Source organism: Miniopterus schreibersii, assembly GCF_964146895.1.
Source record: "Miniopterus schreibersii genome assembly, chromosome: 6".
Taxonomy (NCBI): Eukaryota; Metazoa; Chordata; class Mammalia; order Chiroptera; family Miniopteridae; genus Miniopterus; species Miniopterus schreibersii.
This window is the reverse complement of record NC_138107.1, coordinates 6,590,313-6,611,992: the sequence shown is the minus strand read 5'-3', so window position 1 is coordinate 6,611,992 and position 21,680 is coordinate 6,590,313. Positions and strand designations below refer to the sequence as shown.

The following is a 21,680-nucleotide window of genomic DNA, read 5'->3' as shown; positions in this document are numbered from 1 at the left end:
CTTTATGGTACTAGTTTCCACGAGGATTCACATTTGCTTTAATGACAAGTGTGTCTTAAGATGCCCATTCCTGTGAGTCCTGCTAATGCTGCTAGTCTAGGCTTTAGCTTCCTATTCTCGAGGTGAAACGAGTTGCTATTTCTAGAAGTGAACAGCAGATGTCACTGCATCTCCACTTACTAGGTTTCTGGCTCATAGTCGTTTGAACAGAATCCAGTTCTTAATACAGCTCTCAAACCACTAACCTCAAATTGAGTATTTATGGCTCTCTGACACCCAAAGATCCCCTCTTCAGATAGAGAACCCAAATTGAAAATTGAGAATAAAGACAGCCCAAGAGGTTTTCTTCAATTCCTTCACTATCCTCTTTACTTATCTGTATTTTCATGTAGCTAACGGATGAGGTTTATTTGCCTTTTCCTATCAACCTTACAGCAGTTATTTAGGAGTCTGGACAATTTTTTATATTTGTCTTCAGCAGGGTTCACACTTAAATGCTTCTTGGCCTTTCTGTAGCTTGTGTTTCGAAAATCTTCCAACAGGAAAGTAGATGCCACTGTTCTCTGAATTGAGGTGCTGAACAGAGAAGAAACTGTCTCTTTATTCTCCTTTTGAACCCTTAGCTTGAGTAGTTGAGGAAATAAAGAACTGAATTAGGATGAAAGTTCTGTGGTGCATCTTTTGAAAACAAATCTCTTACGGTTTCAGTGTAGATAGTAGGGTTTCCCTATCTGACAGAAAGGTAACGTTTGTGTTAAATTAGATTATTTTAGAAAATCTGAGACATACTAAATTTTTGCTCACATAGATTGTGGAATAGCCAGGGTGATATCTGTCCTAATATGTCAGAATTAATGCTGGTTTACTTGTGTCCTGGTGCAATTACTAATAGCTCCCTCTTTCACTCTCAGTTGACCTAGTTTGAACAGTATGGTCACTCTAAATTGCCCAGGCAGTAGGGGCAATCTATAAGTTCCAATTTTAGTAATTATAAGTATTTTTTGACTCAAGAATTATGCCTGCCCTGAGTTTTCTGAGTTAAATACATGTTAAATAAAGTAAAAACCACCAAGAACTTATAATTCTGGGAAAATAGCTTTTAGGTTTCTGTTGATGATTATTCTTTGGAGTAATGGTCTCCAAATATGGCTGTGCATCAGAATCGACCAGTAACCTTTTTACAAATAGTTTCATGGTTCTTAACTGCAGACCTCTACTGAATTTGTACCAGAGTTTGAACTTGACATTACCAAAAATGTAGAACTTTATGCAGTGTAAATATACTGTACAACTTTATCAGCAAGCTTCTAAACTAGTGTATAGAACACCTTCTGTGGTTTGAGTGGTGGTTGAGGTTCTCAGAGGTAGCTGCTTTGGGCCTTGAGGGTATATCTGTCATTGACATGAGTTGTCTTTTTGTTTCAGATGTCATCTGGGTGATTCTCAGTGTGGAGGTGGGTGGACTTTTAGGAGTAACGCAGCAGCTGTCATCTTTCGAAACGGAGTTCAACACACAGCCACATCGCAAGGTAGAAGGAAACTTCAACCCGTTTGCCTCTCCCCAAAAGAACCGACAATCAGATGAAAACAACTTAAAAGACCCTGGGGGTTCCGAGTTCGACTCGATCAGCAAAAACACATGGGCTCCTGCTCCTGACCAAACCGAGCAAGATGAGAATAGACTCTCACAGAACTCTGTAAATCTGTCCCCCAGCAGTCACGCAAACAACTTATCAGTAGTGACTTACAGTAAGGTAGGTGCCCTTGGAGAAGAGGAGAAGGGGTAGGTGGTGGGCCTTGGGATCTGTGATACCCCTTCATGGCAAACCTCGAATCCTAGAATGTTCTTTAAGACTGCTTAGCTCTCCTGCCAACAGCAACAACTCAAAACCTACCCCTTCTCCCCTCCCCCCCCCATCTTTATGTCCTGTGGATATTACTTCATCCACATTTATAATTTACTACTGTCTCTCTGCTCTGGTTTGGGTGTTGAAAGAACAAAGTTCTTTACCTTTACATTTTAAGAAAAGAAAGTCAAAATATCGCCAGCCATGCTTCCATTTTAAATGTATACTGAGCTTAGAGCAACAACAACATGCCTTTGGAATTGGTTTCTACTTTGAATTTTTGGTTTTGGGTGGGATTTTTGTTTTTGTTTGTTTATTTTCTGAGGAGAAAGGCAAGCTCAATTATCCTAATTATGGTTGGGCTTTCACTTTATTTACCTGTATGCATGTCTTCCTGTTGATGTCACCTACAACCCAGAGTGGCCCAAGTGATATTTTGACTTTTCACGTGCGGGAAATAAGAGAATTGTTTGTTGAGTTAACCATGATTTTAAATTTATGATTGTTCTGAGACACTCTTCTAGGTGTTTGATTCCTTGATCTGTTTCTCCTTATGCCAGTTGATTAAGAGTGTTTTCCACACACTGCTGAGGTGATGTTGGTTTCTGGATGTTGGTTTTTGGTTGGTTGAATAAATTCCTGGTGCTAAGAGTTCACTGTTGTAGGCGGTTCATATGGTGGGGACCTGTGAGCATTCTTGTGCATTCTGCTCTGATTAATAATGCTGTGTGTTAGGCCCAGCATCCCACCTATATAATTATATAACTGTTAAGTCTGTCCTAGCTTCATGTTGGCATTCGCCCTCAAAATTTAAAAAATAAAATTGATGTTTATTTGAGGGACAAGTTGCTTTGTTTTGTAAGAATGGTATTTTTCTGACCAATGCATTATATATGATCTAGAACAAGAGGCAGTTTAAGAAAACAAACCTGGTGATGTGAATCTTCTTTTGTCACATGGTCTAGTAAGAGGGACTTCATTTAGCAGTAGTGTAGCATAGGGTTGATTTATTGGTTGGTTGAATAGTCGTAAAGGATTATGAGGAGTCATGTTAGTTCTCCAGGAAATCGGAGAAGGAAATTGATAAGCCAGTAAGTTGCCTGTATTTGAGGAAAGACTTCACATCTTCACACTTAATCAAAGATTTTCTCTAAGTCCCTACTGCTCCAGATTTATCTTTCTTATTTTTAATCCTTCAGAGTATGACTGTTCTGGGTGGTACCAAGCTCTAGAATGCCTTGTTAGAACGGGAACTTGAGGCAGTTAAGTTTCATGGGAAGATGAAAGTTGGAGGAGGCAAAACCAGTTAGTTGCTCCATTGCTTTCTATAATGGAAGCCCTTTACCCAACTGCGAACTACCTGACTCAGCCATCATTGTAGTCTTAGGATAGAGGGCTGGCATTCCTGGCCAGGGCATTGCACTCTTCTTCCTGGGTTGTGAACCTGTTAGTTGTTTTCTTTTCATTTAGGGCTTTAGGGATTGATGCCTTTTAATCAGCTCTGTTTGCCCTGGCCCTGGTGTGTTTGTGGGGGTGCACTGTCAGAATGGATTATCTATCAGTCTCAGTTGAGTTCCTCAGCATACTGCTTTTGTGGAAGGACTGAGGCTATCGAGATATTTCTTAAGATTGTTGAATTCATGGGATGTTACCTACTTTTTTTTTTTCATGAATGCTGTGGGATCATTTAGAAGTAGCACTTGCAAGAACCATAGAGTAAGGTTCTCATTGGAGTTGATATTCAAGGAGACTATTGGCTATAATGCATTGAGAATGTGGCACTTGGATCCCAAAGAGAAATTGGAGCTTCCCTTTTTTTCTTACTTTAAGTGGAATCTTACTCATAAAGCACTTATGTGAACGTCCAGCAAAGTTCTCTGGAAGCATTTCTGACTAAAGTTGAGTCAGTTCCACCTCTTTGGCTCCTAAGGAATGGGGTCAGGTGTAAACAGTCATCAGTAAGTATTTATTAACAGATTTGCTCACCGTGGAACAGCATACATTGTTCAGTAGGAGACTTGAAGAATAAAAGAAGTGACCCCTGCTAGCCAGCAGCTTACAGCACAGCAGAAGTGATGAAACAGGCATACAGTTCAGTCAAGACAACTATGAGTTTGGTCAGTAGAGAACAACAGTCAAATGTATAATTTTTGTGTATGCCTGGAGGTTAGAGTTACAAAAGGCAGAGGTGGAGTTGATGGAAAGGGCTTTTCAAAGAATGGGCAGGTGGAAAGACAAGAGTAAAGGTGTAGAGAACAGTTTAAGTGCTGAGGGCAGGACAAGGAAGGGTTGTGAGGTCAGAAGGTGCATAATAGACGATGGGAGATAGAGTCTGCTGGTTTTACTGTGTTCCTTTGAGGGACAGTGGATGAAATAATAACGCCTTTGAAAAAAAGTGGGTCTATACTTAGTAGATACCTTAAATGAGGGATAACTTATAATTCTTAACATCTGTGTTTGGCTTCAGATATAGATTTATTTTTAAAAGTGGGCATGCTTGAGGTTCTTTTTTTAGAAAACTGCTTTGTTGGAATTTTGTATTTGAAAAATTTCAAATGTACAGAAAAGTGGAGAGAATAGTATAATAAGCATTTGTATACTCATTACTTAGGTTTAAGAATTGTTAATTTGCCATCCTTTGTTTTCTAAAATATTTTAAATATTTAAAAGGAAATTATATATATCTCATGACATTTTGCCACTTGAATATGCATCTTTACGAAATAAGGACTTTTAAAAATACTATTAACTTACCTAATGATTAATAATAATTTCCCAATATTTTTTAGTATCAGTTCACATTCAGATTTCTTTGCCTCTAAATGTCTCTTAGAGTTCATCTGTTCAGACCAGGATTCAATCAAGACCATGTGTCATGCTTGGTTGGTGTATAAGAAAAGCCTTAAATGTTGAGGTTCTGAATGGTATACTTGACAAAGTGATGAGATCAGGTATAGATTAGAGGTATTTTTAACTGTTCTGTGTTCCCAGATTTGCTGCCACATACATTACAAGCCTCATCTCATTTTTTGATAAGAAAAGCCCCGAGGGGCTAAGTAAATTGCCCAGTATCATACAGCTAGTGAGAGACAGAGCTGGGATTCAAGTCCAGGTGCCACATCACTAAAATGTGTTGAGCGAAAGCATTAACTGAGTACCAGTTATCATCAAGGCATGAAGGAAGCAGAGTCGAAATAAGCAGAGTTGATAAGTGGCTCTAATATTTAAACTGAGGATTGCCTTTGGCATCTTCTTTTTGAAGAGTTCTCGTGTTTGCTGAGTCTTTTAAGTAGTAACTTTTTTTCCCATTTGATAAAAATAAAAGCTATTTTTATAACTCTTGGGGTATATAAACTATGTGGTTTTTATAAATAGCACCCTTTTATTTATGAATGAGTAGAAAGGATGCAAGAGAGCCCTGGGGCTCTAGAGAAGGGGCAAGTGTTTTCAGTTCTTCCCAGGTGCCATCTTTATTGGCTGGGTAGAAGGAGTACCTGATGCCCTGGTGTCAGGGATCAGTGAGTTGGCAATAGATTTGAGGTACTCTAAAGAATTCCCTGCCTGCCATTAAGTTTAGGAAAGAACATGATGCTCTTGGAAGCCCATGACCACAGTTTTAGTAGGCAGATAGTTTCCTGCTACCTCCATAGTTACAGTTTAACTTGCTAAGGTTGGTAGGATGAAATGAAAAGATTGCTTCATGCACCTGCTCTATGAGGGCTGGGTGGATGTGTCAACATAATGGCACATCTGTCAGTGCCAGGAACTGGACACCCGTGGAGCCCTTTCCTAGATGCCCTTGCATAACCATTAGCTTTCTGGACTCAGTGCTTCATTCCTTGGGGGGGAAGCTCTGGGTGGGAACACCAGCCCTAGCTCCATCCCACAACCCAGAGGGCCCTGGCCCCTCCCCTGTGTGAGAGCTGTCAGAGGGAGTCAGAAAAGTAAGTATATGTGGACCTGCTCCAACGACTCATAAATTGGCTGGCCTCATTGTCAGCTCAATTGTGGCTGACCTGTCTCAGGTGAACAGTCAGATCAAGTATTGGTGATGGTCAGGTGCTGTTTTAAGGAAACCATTTTTATGTGATTAGCTCAAGAATCTCAGAGGACAAACAGTCACAGTAGGATAGGTGCTCACTCTGTTGACTCAAGGCTAGCTTTGTCATGAATTCTAGCTCTCTGACTCATTCTGGAGGCCCAGATAGCTTCTGCTTAGACAATGTGAAAGTATTGAAAAAATAACTTCTGGAGGTGTGGAAGGAAAAAATAAGTCCTATTAAAATTAGATACCCCTTTTCCTTACTTGCCAGTAATTCTTTTAATCTCTAAATGTTTTCTAAGAAGGCCTTTCAGAAGAATAAGACACCAACCAAATGATCTGATTCGGACAGCTGGGGGTAAGAGTGCAGCTGGCAGGAACCAAGGGGCTGGCCCTAGCTGGTTTGGCTCAGTGGTTAGAGGGTCTGCGGGTGATTTCAGCCACATACCTAGGGCACATACCTAGGCTTCAGTTTCAGCCCTCAGCCCTGGTTGGAGTGCATTCAGGAGGCAACCAGTAAGTGTGGCTCTCTCACATCAATGTTCCTCTCTCTCTCCCTTCCGCTCTTTCTTAAAGGCAATGGAAAAAATATCCTCGGTGAGGATTAAAACAACAACAAAAACACCAAGAAAGGGGCTGTTCTTCAGGACAGCCAAATGCTTCATTTTCTCTAAGAGTAATGATTTAACACTGGGGAGCCGAAAAGAATCCCAAATTTATTTATTTTGTTACTTGGACTATAGCCCTTATTTTGTGTTTGTTCTTACTTTTAAAAAATGTTCGGAGCTTATATATGTCATATACTCTTCCTTTAAAACTGGATTACAGCCTGAGCCACTGTTATTACTTCCACCAAGTGCTGATTCAGAAGGAGAAACTTGTTATCTTTGTGGGGAGGTTCAAGCTCCTCCAGCGTCCCCTACTGCCAGGTGCCATCTGCCCTGCCTGCCCGCATTCCCACCTGCTCTTCCCCTCTCTCTGACAGCCACTCTAGTACCTTTTGCATCGGAAGCTAGAGAAGTCAGTCTGCTTCTATTACATCAGAAATCAGCTGACTTCTAACCTGCTGCTTATCTGTGTTGACTAAAGCATAGAAGAGTTATTTTCCCTCTGTGTAGGTGAGAGTTTTAAAATTGTAGTAGAGGCTACTAGAGGGGAAGGTTTGGAAAAAGCAAGTCTTTTGTTGTATGGGCCTGAGGATGTAATTAATGGCTTGTGAATCTTACTTACTTTGAAGTAGCCAGTCAGTTTAACATAATAATAAGGAATAGTTTTAAGGTGACAGTGGAATTGGGCTCATTATTTGCCCAATTCAGAGGGCATTGAATTTGACCAGAGGGCAGGTGCTTGGTGTCCTTATCTGGGTTAATAGTTATGTGAGGTGATAGAGGGCAGTGTAACTAACCGTCCACCGCCATGAAACTTGAGTCTGTTCTCAGATACAGACCCTTTCCACGAAAGATTTAAAGATGGCTGAAGGAGAAGCTGGAAGGAAAACTTGTGTCACTTGATATTTTATCCAGCTTGTGTTCTCCTCTGACAAGGGACAGGTAGCAAAAGCCAGCTACTCCCAGGCAGACGCCACTGAAAGTACAATAATCAGAGCTGTAAAACTACCATTTATTGAACACTTACTATGTGGTAGGCACTGTGCTGAGGACTTTTAAATTTAATTTTTATTGTTGTTAAAATTATCAATGTACATAATTTAAGTAGCCAAGTAGTTCTACGAAGCTTATTACAAAATATATCAGTCACCTCCCTGCCTCCCAACCCCCCAGTATTTGTTCCCCAGAGGCAGCAGGCTCAGTGTTTGTTGTACACTACTTCATTTTGTCCACACAGTGGTACCATGACACAGGTACTGTTATTATCCGTACTTAACAGTTGCTGAGACTTGGGGTACACAGATTCCATTAGTTGCCAAGATGATGTAGCTAGGAACTGGTGAGACCAGGATATGAACAAAACAGTTGTTTTTTACTCTCGACGCTGCTCTCCTAACAGTGAACTCCATTGCCTCCCAGTTATAACTAGTGTTCAAGCACACATTTTTAGCAGCTGAGCTAACAGTTGTGGGCTAGGGAGAGCATGCTTTCTGTAGTATACTGCTGCATTTCAAATGAAGAGCAAGCCAATTATTGACAAGATAATATGTGACTTCTCTACTACTAACCCCCCTTTCCCCACAAGTACAGTGGAAGCTACAGAAATCAGCCTTTATCTCTCTCCTTCAGGAAGGGAAAATATTTCCTAGAATCTCCCTAGTCACTTGGGTTTAGATTTTTGTTGACATTGAAATTTCTATTAACTCACCCTTGTGACAGCAGCACCTATACCTCTTGCAGTCACAAACATGTCTGTATTCCTTGATTGTTGCCAAAAGATAGTCTCTGGAATTATATTTTTTTGGAACAAGTGTAAAATCTCCCTTGAACATACTTACCATTTTAGAATTAGAACACACTGAAGGCCTAGGGCTAGCTTACTCCCTCTAAAGTCAGATTTTGTTTCTGGAGGTTCTCTGGAGAAAAAATATTTTGGACAAAGGGACAGCCAGTACAAGCCCTGAAGTGGAAATTTACCCGTTCAAGGAACAGAATGAGTGAGGAGGAGAGTCAAGGGAGATGAAGTTGGAGGACGGAAACCAGGTCATGGAAGGCTTTGTGGGCCCTTGCAAAGTTTTGGGCTTTTGTTCTGAGGGACAGAGGAACATGAAAGGGTTTTGAGCAGAGGGGTGATGTGGTCCCAGTGTTGTAAAAGGATCACTCTGGCTCTCGTTGAAAATACAGGGCAAGCATAGAACCAAAGGACAATAGAGAAGTTAGCACAGTGATTCAGGGGAAGAGGAGTGGTTTCAAGTGATGGCAGTGGAGTAGGAGAAGGTCCGAGTCTAGATCCAATTTGTAGCTAATGCCAACAGGATTTGCTAGTAGGTCGAAGGGGATGGACGTAAGAGAGAGTAAAGGATGAAACGAAGGTTTTTGTTCTGAGCAACTAAAATTTAGGATGGAATTGCCATCAGTGGAGAAGGGAAAGGTTGGAGTAGAGGTGGAGAGTGATCAGGAGTTCCATTTTGGGCACATGGATAGTTTCTCTAAACATCCAGATGGAGGTGTCAAGTGGACTGTTGTATATTCAAGTTGGGTATATTTAAGAGAGAGGTGTGGGTGGAGATGTAAATTTGGGAGTCATGTTTTATGGTTGGTATCTAATGCTTCGGGGCCACTGAGTGGCGAGTGTAGAGCAGGGTTTCTCAGCCAGTGGACTAACACTACTGGCATTTTAGGCCAGAACAGTCTTGGGGTGGGGGTTCTTATGCATTTAAGATGTTTAGCAACATCCTTGGCTGGTGCTACCTCCCTAACTTCATGTTTAAGTGTTCAGGCATTGCCCAATGTCCCTTGGGTGTGGGCAAGGGTGGGGGGAGTGAGGGGAATTGCCCTACCAGGGAACCACTGGTATAGAGAAGTGGTCCAAGGACTGACATAATAATGCTATGCCTAATGTGTAAACAAACCACTTTATGTTATCCAAAGCACCTTTACGCATTTATTCTTACTCTTAATTCACAACACTCTTGTGAGTTTTGTAGTTATACTCTTCATTTGACAAACTAATCAGGAAGCTGTAAGTAATTTGCTCATATTCACACAGCAAATTGAGGGTGGGCCATGGGCTGGAACCCAGGGACCCAGTTTGAGTCTAATGTTCTTCTAGACCACACTGTGATGAGGTTTGCTGGCAGAAGCAAAGTCTGTTGGCTGTTCTTTAAACGTAGTTTATATACTTAGTGTCAGAGTTGTAGAGATCTCCTTGTTCATCTTCAGGAGCTACAAAAGACTTTGTGGCCAAGGGGGAAGCAATGCAGAGCAACTGAGGAACCTGCATTACTGCCCCCCCCCCCCTTCAGCTTTGCTGGTAGACTGTTGCACATTCTGTACCAGAAGGGGTTTGCCAGGAGTCTCTGGTTTAATGATATTATGATGAATCTCTTTTGAAAACCCAGAGGAACCAGTAAAGCCCTGCCAGCCTTGCCAGTATTTGAACTGGCATGGGTCATGTGTGCATTTAAAAATAAATTAAGCAAACACAGTGAGCCTTAGAAAATGTCTTTTGTTGTTTGTAACATTACTATCTGACTGAGAATAAAAATTATCTCCAAGAACTCTCCCTTTTGTATCTCAACAGTTTCAAAGCTGCTTAGCCCCCTTTTATTTGTTTTGGGGCTCTGAGCATTGTTTTAGACTGATACGATGCTGCACGGTCTTAGAGCTGAAACAGAGCTAGTGTTCCCAGGGCTGCCAGAATATTTTATTTTGGTTGTAAGAATACATTCTCTCCCCTATACACTGAATTTAGCATTTTAATTTCTGATGAAAGTTCTCAAAGTAGGACTAGTGAAATTACAGGTTCAAAGAGAGAAGTGTAATTCACAAGTGTACAGTTTGTCTCCTGGTCTAGATGCTCAGGTTTCAAATGACTTGTCCTCAGCTAAGTCTGCTATAAATGCATTCTGGCAGAACCAGGTGCAGAATGGAAGGTTACAAGTGTTGTACCTTGGGGAAAATGTGGGCTTCCCAAGAACTCAGCTGAAAGTGAGACCTTTCCAAAGCTGTAGATATTCACCTGCAGAGGAAGAGGGTCCTGGGTGTTTTGTTGTGAAACTGTTTGCTTTACACAGGGGTAGCTTCGATATTATTAGTCAATTAGTGAGGCCTCCTAGATGCTCAGGTCATGCTAATCCTTTTCTTCCAAGAATTTACTTTCTGGCTATAAAGACGAACTTAGCTCATAGGAAAGAATGAGAGCCAGTAAATATAGAGTATATTGAGTCCCAGTTGACTTCTAAGTGCTCATAGGAGTTTGGAAGAAGGAGACAGCGATGAGGTTTGGAGTAGCCAGAAAAATGATACCTTCATGGATGATAGATTCAAGCTGAATTGGAAGGAAGTGGAACCACATTCAGGAAGACCCAGAAGTAACCACAGGCAGGCAGGGTGTGTTCACGGGACACTGGCCAGCCTGACGTGGTGAGTGAGATGTGCTTAAAGAGGGTGGGGCAAATTTTGGAGGAAGATCTTTGAAAGCCAAGCAAAGGAGAGTTTACTTTTAATGTGAAAGGAAGCAATGCCAACATCACTGTTGAGCAGGGGAGTGGCAAGATTAAACCAAATATGGCTGAAAGGGACAAAGGAAAGACAATTTATTCTCAATCAGACAGCCACTTGGGATGTTGGGGGGTGATACTGTGAATTCGTTGTAAGAGAGATGGGGAAGACAATGGTGTGTGAGGAAAGGGTAGTTGACAGAAGGTTCCAGGAGCCCAAATGGAAATTCCAAGAGGAGATGGGACCAGCAGCCTCACCCTGTGCCTCAGCAGGACTCCCACAGTGCAGCACCAGTGGCCACATGGGTAGGAAACTTGGATAAATTTCTCTCCCTTTGAGTATTCTCCTCAGTGAGACTCTTGCCAGTTCTTTTTCCTTTTTAGGAATCCCCTCTACTGCAGGACATGGCCATGAGAGAGCTCTGTCTGCCAGCTTTCCACCTGAGCTGGAATTACAAATAACAAATAGCTTTTTCTGAAGCCTTTACTGAAAAGGGAAGTCAGACTCAGCCAGTGTCCTCCTCCTCCCTTTAGAACTTTAAATAACATGTTTTCATTTACAATTATTTTTGAGTTTTACGCTTCATGGTAACTCTCTTTGCCAGGGGCTAGGTGAAGGCTCTAGGAGCTGCCTTTGGCCAGGGGGAGCTGTGAATGGGTGGGAAGATGGAGAAGGAAGGGAGGAAGAATGAGAGCTGCAAGGTGAAGGGTGGGGGTGGATGGACAGAGGGAGGATGGATGGATGGATGGATGGATGGATGGATGGATGGATGGATGGGAAGGTCCCCAACAGGGCAGTAGAAGCTAGTTAAGAGCAACAGAAAAACTGTGTTACAGAAGTATTAAAAGTGATTTTACAGGGCTTTTAAAAATTCAATTCAGCACTCTTATAACTGAATCTAGCTTTTTTTTCTTTTTCAATCCTCACCTAAGGATATTTTTCCAGTTGCTTTTCAGAGAGAGTGGAAGGGAGAGAGAGAGAGAGAGAAACATTGATATGAGAGAGACACATCGATTGGTTGCCTCCTGCACATGCCCCGACCCGGGCTGGGGATCGAGCCTGCAACCGAGGTATGTGGTCTTGGCCAGAATCGAGCCCAGGATCCTTCAGTCCGTGGCCCAATGCTCTAACCACTGAGCCAAACAAGCTAGGGCTGAATCTAGCTTTTTAAGCAGTTTTGGCACAACCAGAAGGTGGTTAACTGAGCTGCCAACCATTAGCCCTCATGCATAAAAGTAGCTTTAATTTCTTTTCTTTGGCTTGTTCTCACACTCATCCTCATGGAAGTTGCTTGAACACCAGGGTTCCCATCATGCCTACGTGGCGCCACTGTTCCACTGGAAGCCTCTTCAGGCTGTTGGGAGCAATCAAGGGAAGAGCCCTAGTTTGAGTATTTCTGAGAGAGTCATCATTGCCCTGCCCATTACTCCCATTAAGACTTTATTTTATTTCTAATTAATGAGAGACTAATGAGTTGATCAAGGCTTAGTCTCTGGCCCTTGCCAACCGAGCCTCCCCCCCTTAAGGAGGGCCTCATCACACCATGTTTGCAGTACAGGATCAGGCTAGAACTGAGTACTAAACCCTGTATTCTTCTGTGTTTGTATTCCGTGCACATAAGTGATAGAAAAGGAGCAATAGGTGGGTGGGACTGGCCCAGGAAATGAGGAGGAGAACCCTCCCCGTGTTATCTGATGCTGCCCTCAGTGTACATCTCAGAGCATGTTATTTCAAAGCTATGTGGCAAAGGTTCCTGTCTTTTGTTAACCTGTGTGAACCTTTTTATTTATTTAAATCAAATCACAAATAACAGCAAAATAAAGACAGGTATGTGAAAGTTTTGTGTTTTGTTGCTTTCTCTAAACAATCAGCTTTCATAGAGAAAAAGAGCAACCCAGAAAGCCCTTGTGAGACACCCTAATTTCCGTAGGAATTTCAGCCTATTTTTTTCCCCCTGGAAGGTTAAAAACAGAGAGATGGCTCACTAGTGCAAAGCATTTTATAGTTCATTTATTTTACTTATATTTGAGTCTTACAAATAGTTGACAGAAACAGGTTCCACCCTCATAAAAGGCAGCTTGCTCTTCAATAACACTATACTACCTACTGTTGAAACTTGATGAGTAAACCTTTAAAAAAAACTAGCTGATATAGAGCTAGTTTCCAGTTTTTTAGTACTTTAATAATATACAGTTACTGTTTTACCTCTCTAACAATTTTTTGGCACTCCTTTTTGAAAAGTTATTTTGATTCTGCAAAATTTTAGGAAGAACTTTAAGATACTGCAGGTGCAGCCCTAGCCAGTTTGGTTCAGTGGCTAGAGCGCTGTCCGGAGGACTGGAGGGTACCGGGTTCAATTCCAGATAAGGGCACGTATCTCAGTTGTAGGCTTGATCCCCTGGCCCAGTCGGGAGGCAACCTATCTATGTGTCTCTCTCACATCGATGTTTCCTCTCTCTCCCACCCCCCTCTCTGAAAAGCAATGGAAAAAATATCCTCCAGTGAGTAATAAAAAAAAAGATACTGCAGGTGTACACTCATGTAAGGTCAGTGATAACCAAATCACTGCTGGGAGTGACCCTGCTCTTCCATGGGGGCAGCTGTAAACTACTGTGAAACACATCAGAGTTGTTTTTTAGGTTTGCTTTTGAGAACAGGATTGTAGGTACTGGATCTTAAATTGTCCTTTCAGGAGATCGTGATGAACAAGGCTGAGTTTTTCTTCTATGTCTGTAAATGTTCTCTCTCTCTCTCTCTCTCTCTCTCTCTCTCTCTTGTTTTGAGAGAGAGAGGAAGGGAGGGAGAGAGAGAAATATCGATGTGAGAGAGAAACATTGATCTGTTGCCTCTTATATGGGCCCCAACCGGAGATCGAACCCACAACCTAGGTATGTGCCCTAACTGGGAATCGATCTCACGTCCCCTTGGTTAATGGGACGACACTCCAGCCAACTGAGCCACACCAGCCAGAGCTATATAAATGTTCTCAAAAATGTTTTAGAAAATTAGCCAAGTATACCTAGCAGTAGTTATTCCATGGTGGAAGTGCAGTTCAGGACCTGGCCCAACTACTGTAATCTTTCACCTGCTCGAGGCCAAGGTCTCCTTCCAGGCACCAAGGAGCAGGGAGGCCCCTGTGTCTTAGCTGGTGAGGATGGAGTTTCTGTGCTTTAAGAGGGCTCACTTGCCCTGAAGCCAAGTAAGTTAGGTCCCAGGACTCACAGCTACAATGGCTGTTCATGGAAAGCTGAAGGAAGGTTGAGACAAAGACAAACAGGCAACACCTCAATTTCAATGGACATAAAGGCTGTCTCTCCTTCACCAGGAATACTTTCTTGTCCCCTAACAGATGTAAGGCTGCTCCAAGAAAGGTAGCTTTAGAAAGCCCATTTCTACGGGAGTTGGGTAGGTGCTAGGGAATTGGCCTTCAGACCTGGAGTCAGATAAAGGGATTCTTCTCTGGGTCTGATTATTCATTCCCTATTGGCATTGACCAGTCCAGCATTGCTGCTAGTGCTACGTCTGCGGTAAGAAGTAGTTCCTCAGAGAAGAGGCTGGCCTTCTGTCTCATACTCACTGAGTTTTGTAATCATGCTGATGGCCTCAGTTTGTGCTTGAGTCAGTTTAATTCAGGGCCCTGTAGTACCATCTGATGTATCTATCCCTTGATCTGTATTACTTCTTAGTAGTGCAATTGTTACAGGAGAAAGGTCAGTTATGCCAGGTTAGTTAAAATATTTGGCATTTGCTTTTCCTACAGATAAAAGTAGAATTGCTAGGCCCCAGAAGAGAGGGAACATTATCTATATTGCCAAACACTGCTTTTAGGCTCAGGTTGGAGACATTAGCCACCAGAACCTGTTATACCAGGTCTTGGAACTTCAGTGGAACCTGAAATGTGGATGGGCCTCCTGTTTCGAACATACCTCCATCCCACTCTTAGGAAAGGCACTTCCCACTTGGCCTCCTGCCATCGGACACTCTGAACAAGCTGTTCTTGGAATGTCCGCCAGGCTTTTCCTTTACAACTGGTGTTACATTACCTGTGCTCTGTGATGCACTTGTTACATCTATAATCCTGCATGTGGGGAGTCTTGAATGATAAAGTGGTTTTGAAATAGAATTGGCTTTCTCTCCCTTTCTTGAAGTGATGGTAGTTAATTTGGAAGGAAGGAAAATAGAGCTTTTTCTCAAGCCACCTTTCTGTACCAATTAAACATCAACAGCTCCAGTATGCCATTCTCTGGGTGAAAGGGAATTAGCATTTTTCCCCCCAAAAGGCATGGAACCTCAGTCAGTAAATAGAGGACCAACGATAACTCCAGAATCTAAGCTAGGTAAATACCACACTGAATGGTCTAAGGGTTGGGGCACTCCAGTAGAAATCTGAAAATGCCCATGTCTTTATTTCTCTCTCTGCCAATAGCATAGGACCTATTTTATTTATCTGTAAAATAGGAATGTACAACAGCTCTTTGGCATAAATTCTCTTCTCCAAGCATTTCAGACAAGTTTGAAGGCTACCAGTTACTTTATAAAGGCCCATGTGAAGTGTGTGGAGTGTTGGTCTGGAAAGCAGTTAAATTTAGGGTAAAGGGGGGAAATATTTCATGGAAATCAAATGCTGTTTGTTTTGGGGTTTTCTTTGCTCTGTGCATTTTTTTTTCCTGTACAGAGACCTTTGAGCATTGTATTGGTTTTTTAAATCTCACAGAATCTAAGCCTTTATTGCTTTCCTTGGATTGTTCCGGATAAGTGAATGTTGTTGGGAAGTACTGAGACAGCTTGTTTTAAGCTTCTTTACTTGCCACCTGTGGTGTCTGTGACCCTCTGACCAGCCCCATAAAGTGGAGTCTGAGAGCCCTTTGCTACCCCAACCCACCCCTACTTGGTTGAGTGGGTAGGTGCAATGGCTACTGAGATGGTTGCAGGCTTAGCTTGCCTGCCGGAGGCTTGACTGGCTTAGAGGCTGGCAAGACATGTGGCATTTTGGCATTTTAAAAACCACTGCTTTACATACCAGCTCTGTTCCCTTGATCAGGTTACCACACCTTTCTTAGGTTGGAGATCACACTTGTCTCAATGAATCTTTGTAAGAATTAAAGAGAACATGTTAAAGTGCTAGAGCAGCACCTGGCACATAGTTAATGCTCCATCAGTGTTGGCCTGCCCATCCTCCAAAGGCACCTTAGGTTCATTTGTTCGGTGATATCACCAAGCAGCTCTCTAGCTGGTCTTTTGTGGCTTTATGTCAGGGGAGAGGGAATAGAAGCAAAAGCAATTTTAATGCTTTTCACTGAAGAAAAAAAAACAAAAAAAAAACCAGAAACTTGAATCTCGTGTTTCCTATTCTTTTTTTAAAAATTATTATTTTAAACCCTTACCCAAGGATATGCTTTTACTGGTTTTTGAGAGAGAGAGAAACATCGATGTGAGAAAGAAACATTGATTGGTTGCCTCCTGTACACACCCTGACTGGGGAGCGAACCCATTACCTAGATATGTTCTTTGACCGGGAATCAAACCTGCAGCCTTTTGTTGTATGGACAGCGCTCCAGCCAACTGAGCCACCCAGCCAGTACATATTTCCTATTCTTGGCAGCTTTTGACTTCTGGCCTAAGCATGACCAAAGGGCATTTTTTCTTGATATACTGTTTTTCAGCCTCTTGGGCCCCAAGGCATTTTATGTCAACTCCTAGAACCTTAAATCTGGAAGATTTAGGGAGGAACCTGAGATCCTGTGAGGGAAGGGATCTTACTCAAAGGCAGACCCAGATCTCCTTTCCTATTTCTACATGACCTGCATCCCACTGCAGTAGGAACTGAGGCCTGTGCACAGTCAGCTAACCACCTTCAGAAAGTCTCTCCTGGGACCTGGGGGCCTGTGACCAGATGGATGGCATGACCCAGAGACTCTTGTGTCCGCAGCAGCTGTTTAAAAACTTGGTTTTGGAAGGGCTAATATTTCTGTGACTTGGAGGGATCTGACACTCCAGACTGTAAGTAGTCTGAGATCTTTCAGTTATTAATTCAACAAGTACTTATTGGGTTGCCCACTAGGGGCCAGGCAACATGCTAGGGAGATGGCAGCAAACAGTCATACTGAAAAGGGATTCTAATCACTAGCAACCCTGCAACCAAGCACTTCTCTTTCTTTTCAAAGAAACGTGTCATTTTTTAAGGCAATCAAGTTTTAACTGCCCACATCCCATCAAGCTAATGGAAAATATCATTTCAGTAATTCTTGTTGCCTCCTCCCCCCAAGTTGTGCCTAGATTCAGGATTCTTAATGTAGCTGTCAAATCAGGAAGCCCCTGTCTGGTTATTTGTTGTGGTTATGGCTAAGGTGTCTGCTCTCTGCTTCCATTTGGTCCTTTTGGTTCAAGGGCTCTGCTGCCTCTGTGCCAATTTGGGGTGTGGTACACTAGTGAGACTGGTCATCAGTTACCTTTGCCCTCTTGGTCTTAGCCTTGACCAGGTCTTTCCCAGGAGCACACTCCAGGAAGGGCGTGGGAGTGGAGGGAGGCACAGGTCATCCTGCACCAAGTTCATGTGGCTGCTTTTGGTGTTAGCACATCTTAACCAAAGGAAAAGTGAGACTGTGACGCCTTCTCCGCCTAGCCAAGTGGCATAGAAAATGCCTTTGAGAATTTGGAATAAACTTTTTCATGTGGCAAGGGAGAGGCATTGTGGGGACAACAAAGATTGGACTTGAGTTTGAACCTTGGCTCTGCCTTTTCCTGTACCCATTTGAAACTTTGAACAAGTCTCTCAGTTTCTGCAACCAGATGGGTACAATAGTACTCCCCGGGCTGTGGTGATGAGGGTTAAAGACAGCACACAAAGCTCCTGGTACCGTGCCTGGTACGCAGGTGCCCAGTAGGTAATCGCTTTTCTGGTGCAGTGTTTTTATTGTTGATAGAAGTGTCATTAGCCAGCAGTAATCTCCATCATGGAAGTTAAGGGGCAGCAAGTGGATCTTTAGCTGAGAGGTTGAGACATTGTTGCCAAGAAGGAAAGAAGGCTTTGTGACCTAGGTAGAGGAAAGTTGAAAGATGAGGCGTCCCTTCCCTAGTCTCCCCTCTCTCTGGATGGTGTGATTGAGTGAGAACACTTAGCAACTTGAAATGTGCTGATGTTCGGCATGGCAAGGACAACCCTTAAGCCTTGTCTGTGCCTTGGAGCTTCCTCGTGGCTCACTGGGAACCGTAGATTCTTTTACTTGGTTTTGGTTGTCAAATTGTACCTGCTGTGTCTACCATCACTGACTGTGTTCACTCTCTTCCAGGGGCTCCACGGGCCTTACCCCTTCGGCCAGTCTTAAACGGGTGTCAGCAAGAAGAAAAATTAATAAAAGACAGAAGGTCTGACTTTGGTGGGGGGCGGGCAAGGGGTTCCTCTGGATTGCAGACCACATCGCACGGACCTCTGGCTCTGACTGCCCGTCCCGGAAGAAGAGGAAGAAGCAGAACAGACTAGTTTTGAGTAAACTCAGTGTGCATGTGTGAATGCTGAATCGCTGGAGTGGTGTTGAGGCTACCAAGAAGAAATCCATGCAGCCACTTGGGTTTTGTTTATTAGGCGTCAGTCTAACAAGTCATTAGGTCACTCGGGAAGGGAAAAAAAGTTTAAATGGGGGAAAAAAGCCATCTTTTTAAACAAAAATTATTTTGCCTACAGACAGGTTGTAGTTTTGAGCACATGTTAATTTTTCCCCTTTCCACACTTTTATTTTTTTTAAATAAGGGACAACATACTCTTTATAGAATAGCTGCTTGCTCTGTGAGCGATTCAGGTTCAAAGCTGGCGTAGTGTGTTTGGGGGCTGCGTGGGCAGTGCTGCAGGAGGGCGTCTGCCCTGCCGTGAGACCCAGAAGTCCCTGAGGGCATCAGCCATTGAGCCATCGCCCTTTCCTCTTCTTTCTATGCTTCTGTTGATTTACACCTTCGACATTGGTATTCATCAACCCTGTGACTTGTTACCATCAGAACCTCTCTGAAGACCAAACTTCCCTGTGTGGTCAGCAGAGGAAACCTTGAGGACAGGTGTAGGATGACGTGGGAGTTTCTGAGGCTGAGAGGTGTCCTTTTGCACACTTGTAATGATTCCGGTTGCTTTTCTCCCATGCTTTTCCAGGCAGAAATGCCATCATGCTTGCTGCTTTTTGGCTTCTTCATCCACAGTGGCTCCCCATTCACTCTGGGAACAGAGCCTCTGCTGTGCATATGCGTGTGCCACATGCACACACGGGTGTGGCTGCAGTTCACCAGCGAGTGAAGTGAGGGTCCCACGCTCCTTTGTTGTCACACAGCTCCCTTCCTTGTGTTTCCTCTCAGTTGTCTTTGTGGTGTTTTCACAGCCTGTTAGTGGAGGCTGAGCTGTTATGGTTTGAAAATACAGCCACAGATGGGGAATTTGCCATGGGGAAGGGCCAGAGTTACTATGTGATCTTGGAGACAACACTTTCACGGAAATGAGAGGACCCCCATCCTGAGCAGGATGCCTGGTTATTGGGAAGTGGTTGGCAGGGGGCCACCCAGCCAGAGCAGAGGCTGATTGGCTGGCTGCTCCCTTGGGCAGGTGGCCCCACTGGCATCCTGTGGATTCCGAGCAGGTTAAGATGTGGATATCTCCATGGGAAGCTTGAGCCAGGCTAGAACAGCTGTCTGCCAAAGATACAAGAATATGCAAAGTCTCTCTTCTCTTCTCACCCCCCTCCTTCCCTCGAGTGTTGAGTGGTGTGATAGCCGGGGATATGGATCTAGGATCTAGGGTGCGGTTGCCTGCCTGTTACCACACCCCAAGGGTGTGAGTCAAGGAAGGGAGACCAGGTGATGAGTGGCTGCAAGGGGTCATATAGCCTGGGTGTGGGTGAGGGTCTGCCTGCCTGTCTGTCTCTGTCTGGGTGTGTGAGTTTCAAAAATGTGTGTTGTTTGTTCCTCCTCATCTTCTTCTGAGACTGTTTTTTAAAAGCTTGATTGTAGGAGATGAGCTTGTATGAAATTACCCTTTTGCCTCCCCACCTCCCAAAAAATAAAAGGGGGATATATTTTAGTCCACTGGAGAAGCCCTGGGGAAGAGTGGAGCCAACCTGCTGAGTAGAGCAGTATAGCTAGGTCTGGGGCTGGACTAGGGCTCACACTGGAACACCCACCTTTTATGCACAGACAGAATGCCCCATTCCTGGGCGGAGCAGAGGGGAGTCCCTGTCAGGTGCCCAAGCCAGGGGCTAACAATGACTTTTTGGCTGAGGGCCCTATTAGGCCCAAACTGCCACTACTATTGGTGCCAACCTCCTGGAACACCACCACCCTGGAGCCCACCCATGTCCAGCATTCTCCTTGTTTGAAAGTCCTCAGAGCAGCACATCTCCAGCTTGCCCTGGCAGGATCATGGGGGCTTTCTATCCCCTGGTTCCCTGGCTTCCTCATCTGCTCCACACAAGGTACCCCTTCACCCTTTCCCAGGAGAGGCTGCCTGCTGTTATTCACCAGAGGTATCCTGCTCCTCTTGCTTGTAGGCAACCTGACCTGGCAAGGTAACTGTCCTGAGCATGCTGGCTTCCCTCCCAAGAACAAACCATTTCTCTACACATCCTTGCAAAGGGCCTGAGCAAGCGCAAGCCATGGAGTAGGGGCAGGGAGTCCATTGCTCCCCAGCACCAGGGGCCTAGCAGTACCATTCATTCTGCCTCCTCTCATTGGTTTGAGTGCTGAGCAATGCCTAGAGCCCCTCCTCCCCTGCTAGTGGTGTGGTAGAGGCTACCCTCTCAGCCCTAGTAGCCTCTGCTTCTCTTCAGCGGCTGCTTGTGGGCAGGACCACCAGTGTCGTACCCACGAGGTAAGACAGGCACCGTCCTTAGGGGCCTGAGTCCAGTGTGGGAGGCAGAGGGGAGCCCCAGGCTTGGGAAGAGCCTGTCTGTGTGCATGGAGTAAAGTGTGTGTGGAAGTGTGTGCACGCGTGCATGCCTTTTTTTTCTTTTTGTCATGGGGACAGTTGAATTCGGGGCATTTTTCTATAAGAAACAGACTTCTCTCCCTCCGTAAGGACTGGCTGTAAACCCGAAGCCTGTCAAAGGCACATACAACCTAGAAAGAACCTAAGCAAGACAGCTGGTGTGGCCTGAGGGTGGCCAAGGTGGGAAATGGGCGTGAGAATAAACACCTCCCCAAATTAAGCCTGAGCCCCAGCAAGAGAGGATGGTGGGGTTGCCAGGGCTCAGAAAAGCAAGCAGATCCTCCACCCCGCCTTGCCTTTCCTTTCCTTCCCTTTGTTTCCTTGGGTGAATGCTGGAGCAGCAATGGCTGCCTCCACCTGAACAGTGGTGTGTAGTAAGCAAGCTGGGTGGGTGTTTGTAGTGGGGCCTCGTGGGGCCTGGGAGGAGATGAAGATGAGGAGGTTTTTCCTTACTGTATAAATGAATATTTGTATGATTAAATTAACACACACAAAAAAAACAACTATTTTCATGCGTGTCAGTGGGTTTTATTGTACCTTGAAGCCCGGTATAGCGGCTTAGCCCCATGGTGGCTCTATGATGTGCACTTTTTGGTCTGTGGGTCTCTCCGTTTTGCAAGTGGGAAAACTGAGACCCTGAGGTTCATTATATATTTGGGAAATCAGTCCTGAGGTTATAATTAGATTGACTGCCCTTCCTGACTCCTAGGACCTCTGGATCC

At 44.0% G+C, this 21,680-nt stretch overlaps 1 protein-coding gene across 2 annotated transcripts in view; it reads left to right on the top strand.

Annotated features, from left to right (window-relative positions):
• ILRUN (inflammation and lipid regulator with UBA-like and NBR1-like domains) overlaps positions 1-21,462 on the top strand; it is a 90,687-nt gene extending 69,225 nt beyond the window's left edge. The window contains exons 4-5 of one of the 2 annotated variants that reach the window (XM_081141227.1): positions 1,426-1,529; positions 18,290-21,462. In XM_081141227.1, coding sequence (XP_080997353.1) covers positions 1,426-1,529; positions 18,290-18,325 — 140 coding nt within the window. In that variant the 3' untranslated portion in view covers positions 18,326-21,462. Of the gene's footprint in view, positions 1-1,425; positions 1,755-18,289 lie in introns of both variants that reach the window. The other variant, XM_081141226.1, reaches the window with a different exon arrangement.
• The last annotated feature ends 218 nt before the right edge of the window (positions 21,463-21,680 follow it).